Consider the following 10,282-nt stretch of genomic DNA (forward strand, 5'->3'; position numbering starts at 1 on the left):
CAACCCGTCCATGCCAACCAGATATCTCAACCCAATCTAGTCCCACCTGCCAGCACCAAACCCTTCTTATTCATATACCCATCCAGATTCCTTTTAAATGTTGCAATTGTACTCGCCTCCTTCCTCTGGCAGCTCATTCCGTACATGTACCATCTTCTGCATTTAAAAATTGCTCCTTAGGTCTCTTTTATGTCTTTCCTCAACTCCCCCAGACCCTCTAATTCTAGATTCCCCCACCCCAGGGAGATGCTGTGTGGTTGGAGTGCCCCAAGGTGGAAGATGTGGCATTCTTCCTCCAGGCATCGGGTGGCATGTATTTGGTGGTGGAGGAGGCCCAGGACTTGCATGTCCTTGGCAGAGTGGGAAGTGGCTGACTAAAGAAATTGAGGGTTTGGTTCAGAAAAAGATGGAAGCATATGTCAGGTATAGACAGGATAGATCGAGTGAATCCGTAGAAGAGTATAAAGGAAGTTGGAGTATACTTAAAAGGGAAATCAGGAGGGCAAAACGCGGACATGAGATAGCTTTGGCAAATAGAATTATTTGAAGTGGTCAGCCATAAGGCAGTGAGGTTTTTGGGTGGGTGTGTCCTGGAGATGTTCCCTGAACTGTTCTGACATTGGGAAGACAGGACACCAAGGTGGGCCTTCCCCAGCCCCATCACCTCCTCCCATTAATCTCTCAGCCCCCTTGGAAACCCCCCCCCCCCCCTCACATTCCTGATGAAGAGCTTATGCCTGAAATGTCGACTCTCCTGCTCCTCGGATGCTGTCTGACTGGCTGTGCTTTTCCAGTGGTACACTTTTTGACTCTGATCTCCTGCCTCCGTAGTCCTCAGTTTCTCCTAACAGTGACATAGAGCTCAGTTTCTAAGTGTGTGTATAGACACCAGGCATCTTTTTATTGAAACTCATTGACTGATGTTGAAGTGGTTTCTGGTGTTGTATTGAAGGCAGCATGGGTTGAATAGTTTCTGAATGTTCTATAGAGTTCCTGTGAAATATTTTCTGGAGATTAGATATAGTCTTTTCACAAGGAAGATGACAAAGAGGGTTAATGTAAAGACAGAGCCCTTTTTGATCCCCAGTCTTCACTCAGAAAATAACTATGCATGAACAGCAGGATATCTTGGAAGATAGTGACTGATTCAGTCAGGGCAATCAGTATTTAAGGAGAATTCCACAGATTCACAGCGCTTTGGGTGAAGATGTTGCTCCTCGACTCAGTCCTAAATCTGATTTGCCTTATTTTGAGGTTATGCCCCGTAGTTCTAGTTTCACACATTAGTGGAAACAACCTCACTGCCTCTACCTTATCTATTCCCTTTATAATTTTATATGTTTCTGTAAAATCCCCCTCATTCTTCTAAATCCCAATGAGTCTACTCAACCTCCCCTCATGAGTCTCCCAGTCTATTCAACCTCTCCTCATAAACCATACCCCTCAACTCTGGAGTCAAACTCGTGAATCTCCACTGCATCCCCTCAGTGCTACTGTACACAGTACTTGAGGTGTGGCTTCAGTACTTTCTGCAGCTGCAGCATAACTTCCCTGTTTTTAAACTCCATCCTTTCGCAATCAAGAAAAATATTCCATTTGACAGGGTCAAGTGTACTCTTGAAGTGAGAAAAGTCTATGTGCAGGGATCCAGGTTGTACCATGCATTCTTTTTGGATTTGCCGCAATGAAGATCATGTCTGTAGTACTCTTAATGGCACTGCCATTCAGGAAGGAGCTCTTTGACAGTTAGGAGGATCCTTACATGAAGTTCCCTTTTGAAGGTAGTGGAAAGACATCTCTCTAGTTATTGCAATAGAATTTGTCTCCTTTCTTGAATAAGGTCAAGACGAATGTCACCGAAGGACCCCTTGCAATAACTCCATGCCAGGAATGTAGAGTCATAGAGATGTGCAGCACGAACATACACTTCAGTCCAACCCAATCTAGTCCCACCTGCCAGCACCCGGCCCATATCCCTCCAAACCCTTCCTATTCATATACCTATCCAAATGCCTTTTTAAATATTGCAGAAGTACTAGCCTCCACCACATCCTCTGGCAGCTCATTTCATACACGTACCACCCTCTGTATGAAAAAGTTGCCCCTTAGGTCTCTTTTATATCTTTCCCCTCTCACCCTAAACCTATGCCCTCTAGTTCGGGACTCCCCACCCTAAGGAAGAGACTTTGTTTATTTATCTTATCCATGCCCCTCATGATTTTATAAACTTCTATAAGGTCACTTCTTAGCCTCCAATGATCCAGGGAAAACAGCCCCAGCCTATTCAACCTCTCCCTATAGCTCAAATCCTCCAACCCTGGCAACATCCTTGTAAATGTTTTTTGAACCCTTTCAAGTTTCACAACATCCTCCTGACTCCTGTACTCAACACTCTGACCAGTAAAGGAAAGCATACCAAACACTACCTTCACTATCCTATCTACCTGTGACTCCACCTTGAAGGAGATATGTGCCTGCACTCTAAGGTCTCTTTGTTCAGCAATGCTCCCTAGGACTTTACCATTAAGTGTATAAGTCCTGCTAAGATTTGCTTCCCCAAAATGCTGCACCTCACGTTTATCTAAATTACACTCCATCTGCCCATTGGCCCATCCGAATAAGATCACGTTGTAATCTGAGGTAACCTTTTTCGCTGTCCACTACATCTCCAATTTTGATGGCATCTGAAAACTTACTAACTATACCACTTATGCTCCCATCCAAATCATTTACATAAATGACAAAAAGTAGAGGACCCAGCACCGATCCTTCTGGCACTCCACTGGTCACAGGCCTCCAGTCTGAAAAACAACCCTCCACCTCCACCCTCTGTCTTCTATCTTTGAGCCAGTTCTGTATCCAAATGGCTAGTTCTTCCTTTATTTCATGAGGTCTAACCTCGCTAACCAGTCTCCCATGGGGAACCTTGTCGAACGCCTTAATGAAGTCCATATAGATCACATCTACTGCTCTGCCCTGATCAATCTTCTTTGTTACTTCTTCAAAAAAACTCAATCAAGTTTGTGAGACATGATTTCCCATGCACAAAGCCATGATGAATATTCCTATCTGAAGTATATTTGAGAACTTCAGCTAGGATTTCATCGGTTCCAGAAGCTTTGTTGTTGTATTGTAATTTCAGATGAACATGGTCTTCTAAGATATGTTGTCCACTTGTGACCATTTTGTGGGCACAAAAGTGGAGGAAATTCCTGGCCATTATTTCCAAATGTGAGTGTGGTAACAGTAACTGGTGGGACTACTCCTTTCCTCACTTCCTGCCTCTCTCTTTGCTCCTCAGGCTCTCTTTTCTAACTTCCTCTCTCTTTCACCCCCTTTCTCCCTCTTCTGTCCCCCCTCTCCGCGTCCACACCACCTCCTCTCGCAACCACACCCCCCGCTTTTTCAGCACCCTGAACTCTCTTTTTCACACCCCTCTTTCCAGCTCCCACTGTCCCTATAGTGCAGTCTCCCTCTTCTGCCCCCTCAATGCCCTCACTTTGCATCACGCAATAAATTGAGCCTTTTCATTTCTTGTTACACAATGTGTAGTTTTTGGGGTTAGATATTTTATACCAAATATGTGATTCAGAGGGCCCATATAACCTGAGTTGCACCCTAGTAATTGCAAATCCCACAGCATATTTAGAATAATGTCTGATACACTGGACTATCTGCTTATTTGCCCAAGACTGGTTTCACAAAAGAAAGGAGTAACTTTAATCCTTAATAACTAGTGGAAGAAGTTCAGCGTGATGAATCAATAATATCGCAAGACGTATCGCAAACATGAATACTTCTAGTTCAACCTCAGCTTGTTTATGAACAGTTTTTCTGGAAAGGCTGGTCAGCCTTTTATTAAATCTTCTTTCTTTGAGAGCAGTTTATATTTAATAGCTTCAATTTGGGTCGAAGAAACCTGGCAACTAGAGGGCGCCACAAGCCTCAATTTTCTATGGATCATTCCCTGCAACTTCAGCCACCACCAACATGGCCACCATTCCAATCTCCTCACTTTCTGCATTCTGAAGGGAATGTTCTAAATTGTTACCCTGAACTACACCTCAATCATCTGCTGCAACATCTGCCCTTTCATCTCTTCTTCTCTTGCTATCCAAGGCACCAAACATTCCTTCGTATATACCACATTGGCTGCTCACAATGTGATCTGCTCAATACTAGGGAGACCAAACGCAGATTAGACAACCGCTTTTCAAACACGTCATCTTCTGATCGTATTTAATCTTAAATCTCCACCTTAATATCACAAGGGCAGCAGGTACATGGAATCACCAATCTCTGCATGTTCCCCTCCAAACCACTCGCCATCCTGACTTGGAAATATATCCCTATTCTTCCAGCGTCACTGGGTCAAAATTCTGACTGCCTGCCGAAGGTGATTGTGGGTCACAACTCTGTTTTCAGCTTGCTGGAATGTCCAAATGAAGCTCAATGTAATCTCAAGAGGCAGCACCATGTCGTTCCATATTCAGCATTTAGTTTCTTTCAGACCATCATCTCTGACTCCATTTTGTTTACCCATTTGCAGATTTTGGTTTTACTCCTGTTTTTCTCCTGGTTGTGCTTCTGGACAGCATCTGTTCGTGATGTTGGCATTCATGTCTCCTCTAGCCATATCTTTGGTTTCTCTGTTTGTTCCATTCCCACTGCCTTTGGCCCTCAATCTCCAACTCTTTTTGTTTAAATTTAATTTCTCATGTCTCCCATCCTTTAACAGATTTTTCCTTTTGTTCTTTTTCACATCATCCCACTCCCTTTCGTTTGCTTAAAACCAGCTACATTTCGAACTTTTTCCAGCTTTGCCGAAAAGTATTAACTATTTCTCTTTCCATGGACCTGCAGAGAATTTACAGTATTTTCTGTTACTGCAGTGTCTGCAGTAACTTATATTTTTTCCAATGTAGTGATTAGCCAGTAAAGATTTCCATTTGGCCAGTTAGGTTTAGATAGCATTTGTTAGAGCAGACATGCTTCTTGTTCTGGTTGGGGCTGAAGACTTTGTTAGTTGTGGTAAGCAAGTCTTTTTTAATACCACAGGTTGGACAGAACAACGGAGAAGCACGGGATGCTGTGATCATTTTAGAGAAGACGCCTTTCTCTGAGGAAACCTTGCCGCATCTTCTCAACAAGGATGCAGATCTCCGTCTTCAATTCAGGAATGACATTTACAGCACACACCACCTCCATCCCCTTCCAGCTTTCAATGGTACGGTGCAGTCCAGCCAACCCAACCCTGCTGTCCACGTTAAACAGGGTTGGGCTGTGGGTTAATTACAAGTATTGGTTAAAATTTGAGTGGTTTCTCAATGCAGTTGTATCCTTAGTACTTAGCTGAATTAATGAGGGTGAGAAACTTTCATATTTAAGTGAAAATGTCAGAAATGCAGTAAATCTTCTTGGAAACATTTGCAGAAAACCTCAGCTTAAAATACATTTTTATCATACTTGTAATGTAGTTAAACAACCAAAGGTGCATCATAGTATTTTAAAGCAGAGCATGACAACACCGAAGGAGATATTAGGACAAATGACCAAAAGCTTAGTCAATGAGGCAATTTTTAAGAGGGGTATATAAAGAAGAAAGTGATAGGAGCATTGGAATTAGGAGCAGAAGAAAACAATTCAGCCCTTTGAGTCCACGCTGCCATTTAACATGATCATGGCTGATCTTATCTTGGTCTCAGTTCCACTTTCCTGCACTGCTCCCCATCGCCCTTTATCCTGTTTTTCGACAGAAACATATCTATTTCTTCCTGAATCTGTTGATTGATTCTGCATCTACTGCACTCTGGGGCAGTGAGTTCCACCGATTCACAACCTTCTGAGAGAAATAGTTTCTCTTCAGCTCAGTTTTGAACCGACCTCCTCTCGCTCTACATCAATGGCATCTTGTTTGAGACTGTTCTATAAGGGGAAACATCTTTCAGTATCCACCTTATCATTCCCCTTTAGCATTTTATATACCTCTCATTCTTCTGAACTCCACTGAGTACAAGCTCAAGCTTTTCAACCGTTCCTTGTACATCAGCCCTTTCATCCCTGGAATCAATCTAGTGAATCTCCTCTGAAACTGCCTCCAGTGCCAGCACATTCTTCCTCAAATAAGGAGACCAAATTGGACATAATACTCCAGATATGGTCTTACTAACGCCTTATAAATTTGTAACAATGCTTCTTTAATATTCCAACAAACTAGCATCTACAGGAAAACAACGCGTACGGACCACATACTGAACTATAGAAGCAATCATCCCAACATCCACAAACGAAGCTGCATTAGAACATTATTTCAACGAGCTGCAGCACAAAGGAACTACGCAGAGCAGAAGAAAATCACCCATACAGCGTATTCAAAAAGAACGGATATCCAATGAGCACAGTCTGCCGATTTCTCAGTAACAAACCCAAATAAGCAGACAAAATGTGCCCAGAAACCCTAGCCATTTTCCTCTACATCAAAGACTCTGAAATGTCTGCTAGACTACTCAGACCTCTTTGCATCATGGTAGCCCACAAACCCACCAACACACTAAAACAGCAGCTAATGAACTTGAAAGATCCTATACAGACAACAAGCAAAATGAAAGTCATTTACAAAATACTTTGCAAAAACTGTAACAAACACTACATTGGACAAACAGGCAGAAAATTAGCAACCAGGATACATGAACATCAGCTGGCCTCAAGAAGACATGACCCACTCTCACTAGTATCCTTACATACAGATAAGGAAGGACACCACTTCGACTGGTACAACACAGTCAAGCCAAACAGAGATACGCACAATAATTCCTAGAAGTATTGCATTCCAAAAGTAACTCCATCAACAAACAATTGATTTGGATCCGATCTACCACCCTCTGAGAAGAAGGAAATGATATCACCATGAGAAATGATATCACCAACCCAAGGAAACCAAAACACATAAACAGAAAGTGACCTATAACAACACTGCTTCACCGGAGGCTCACTGATAATGTTACATAGCATGGTGATGAAATGTCTAAAAATGAACCTTCCAGCTCAGCGATCAAACTAACATCCAGAATAATGTGACTTTTTCATTTTTTGGCCAAAATGGGCAACCTCAAGCTTATCCACATTAAACTTCATCTGCCAGATTCTGGCCTATTCTCATAGCCTATCAATATTTATCTGTAAACACGTTATCTCCTCATCACTACCTGCTTTCCCACTTATTTTACTATCATCAGCGAATTTGCTATATTACATTCTGACCCTGCTTCCTGATTATTAATGTAAGTTGTAAATAGTTGAGATGCAAGAACTGAACCCTGTGGCACCCAACCAGTTACAGTTCACCATCCAGAGGAAGACACATTTATCCCAACCCTCTGCTTCCTATCAGTTAGTCAATCCTTTATCCAAGCCAAGACTCTACCCTTAACCCTCTGGGCTCTAATCTCCTGGATCAGTCTTTTATGCGGCGTCTTATCAAATGTCCTCTGGAAGTCTAGGTATACCACATCAACTGGATCCCCATTATTTCTTGCTGGTTACATCCTCAAAGACGTCCAGCAAATTTGTGAAGCACTCCTCTCCCTTCATGAAGCTGTGCTGACTCTGGTGAATTGGGCTTTGTTTTTTCCAAGTGTTTCTCATTCTTTATGATTGACAGAGGTCAAACTAACTGATCTGTAGTTTCTCACTTTGTGCATATTTCCATTTTTTGACTAAGGCTGTCTAACTAACATGTTTCTAATCCACTGGTATCTTGCCAAAATATGGGGAATTTTGGAATATCAACTATCTCTGGTACCACTTGCTTCAATACCCTAGGATGCAGGCCATCAGGCCCCGGGACTTATCTGCCCTTAATCCCATTAGTTTACTTGATACTTTCTTTCCAGCTATAGTAATTTCACCAAGTTCCTTTGTCATAACTGCAGTTTTATCTTCCATGGTGAAAAAGAGCCAAAATATTGGTTTACTGCCTCTGCCATTTCTGAGTTTCCTATTATTACCTTGGTATTCTCTTCGTTTTTATATACTTATGGAAGCTTTTGGCAGCAGTGCTTATGTTTTCTGCTAGTTTTCTGTTGTAATTCATCTTAGATCTTTTGATTTTGTTTTTAGTGGCCCTTTACTGACGTTTAAAGTTCTTCCAATCCTCTAGAGCGCCACATTTGCAGCATGATAAGCCCTAACTTTTGCCTTTATGTTATCCTTGACTTCCTTGTTAAGGCATGGATGATTTTTCACTTATTTACATTTCCTGTTCCTCTCAGCAATGTACTTTAATTGAGAAGTATTTAGCATCTCCATAAGCATTTGCCACCGTTCTCCAACTGTCCGGTCCTTTAATATTTTTGCCCGATCCATTGGGCCCAACTCCTTCCTGAGGCCTGTAAAATTACCTTTTCCCAACACCAATACTGTTGTATGTGACGCTGTATTCACTATTTAAATCTGAATTTGAAACTCTAGTATATTGTAATCACTCCTTCCAAGAGCATCCTTAACTACAAGAGCACATATAAATTCTTCCTCGTTGCATAATACCAGACTAAAGTAGCCAGTTCTCTGGTTGCTGTCAGAAACAATCCCTCAAATACTCCATGAACGTTTCCTTGAGGCTACATTTGCCAAGTTGATTAATCCAGTTAATGTACATGTTAAAATCATCCATAATTACCATTGTGCCCTTCGCACAAGACCTCATTCTTTCCTGGTTTATTCTATGCCCTATTTTGCAAGTGCTGTTCAGGCACCCTAATCGTAGATGTAGAAACAAAATTCCAGATTCTAGGCAACTGAACACATTGTCACCAGTGTTGGAGCAATTAAAATTGGGATTGTCCAAGAAGGCAGAATTGAAGGATCACATAACATTGAGGATTGTGGGCCTAAAACCGTTTACAGAGCTGGGGTGGATTAGACTGGCTTCATCTCCAACAATTGCCAGGGAGAGGAAGGATTCGGGAGCTAATGTTATCATTGGTTTCTGAAAGCATCTCCACCAACTACGAGGCTTAAGCCAGGACTGAGGTGGAATGTCCGCACTTAACCTAGATAAGTGTAGCTCCAACAACTCTAAAGAAACTTGACACCATCCAGGACAAAACAGCCTGTTGATTGGCATCCACTGGTTCCACTACTGATGCTCCGTAGCAGTGAAGTGTATCATCTACAAGATGCACTGCAGAAATTCACTAAAGATCCTTAGACAACACCTTCCAAACGCATGATCATTATGACCCGAGAAGGACAAGATCAATAGATACCGAGGAATACCACCACCTGCACGTTCCCCTCCAAGCTACTGACCATTCTGATTTGGAAATATGTCACCATTCCTTCACTATTGCTGGGTCAAAATCCTAAATTCCTTCCTGAAGGCCACTGAGATCTACCTGCAGCACATGGACTTTAGTGGTTCAGGAAGGCATCTCACCGCCATCTTCTCACGGGCAACTAGTGATGGTTAATAAATACTAGCCCAGCCATGTCCCACAAGTGAATAAAAGGAAAGTAGACACATTTCTGTATAATATTGGAGTACAGAACTGGTTGGCATACAAGAACAAAGAAAATTATAGCACAGGAACAGGCCCATCAGCCCTCCAAGCCTGCACCAATCCAGATCCTCTATCTAAACCTGTCACCTATTTTCCAAGGATCAGTATCCCTTTGCACCCTGCCCATCCTGCCCCACCGAACTCATTTCTGCATACCTTGACACGGTCCTGTCCGCCTTAGTCCAAGAACTTCCCACCTACGTTCGGGACACCACCGACACCCTCCACCTCCTCCATGATTTTCGCTTCCCCGGCCCCCAACACCTTATCTTCACCATGGACATCCAGTCCCTATACACTTCCATCCGCCATCACGAATGCCTCAAAGCCCTCCGCTTCTTCCTTTCCCGCCGAACCAACCAGTACCCTTCCACTGACACTCTCCTTTGACTGACTGAACTGGTCCTCACTCTTAACAACTTCTCCTTCCAATCCTCCCACTTCCTCTAAACCAAAGGAGTAGCCATGGGCACCCGCATGGGCCCTAGCTATGCCTGCCTCTTCGTTGGACATGTGAAACAGTCCATCTTCCGCAGCTACACTGGCACCACCCCCCACCTTTTCCTCCGTTAAATTGATGACTGTTTCAGCGCGACCTCGTGCTCCCACAAGGAGGTTGAACAGTTCATCCACTTTACTAACACCTTCCATCCTGACCTCAAATTTACCTGGACCGTCTCAGACTCCTCCCTCCCCTTCCTAGACCTCTCCATCTCTATCTC

The 10,282-nt window shown here is 42.9% G+C and overlaps 1 protein-coding gene across 1 annotated transcript in view; it reads left to right on the forward strand.

The window, feature by feature from the left end:
• dcps (decapping enzyme, scavenger) overlaps window positions 1-10,282 on the forward strand; it is a 52,326-nt gene that overhangs the window by 515 nt on the left and 41,529 nt on the right. Inside the window, exon 2 of the mRNA XM_043676904.1 lies at window positions 5,059-5,227. Within this exon, the coding sequence (XP_043532839.1) occupies window positions 5,059-5,227 (169 nt within the window). The remainder of the gene's footprint in view (window positions 1-5,058; window positions 5,228-10,282) is intronic.

Source organism: Chiloscyllium plagiosum, chromosome 35 (genome assembly GCF_004010195.1).
Source record: "Chiloscyllium plagiosum isolate BGI_BamShark_2017 chromosome 35, ASM401019v2, whole genome shotgun sequence".
Classification (NCBI taxonomy): Eukaryota; Metazoa; Chordata; class Chondrichthyes; order Orectolobiformes; family Hemiscylliidae; genus Chiloscyllium; species Chiloscyllium plagiosum.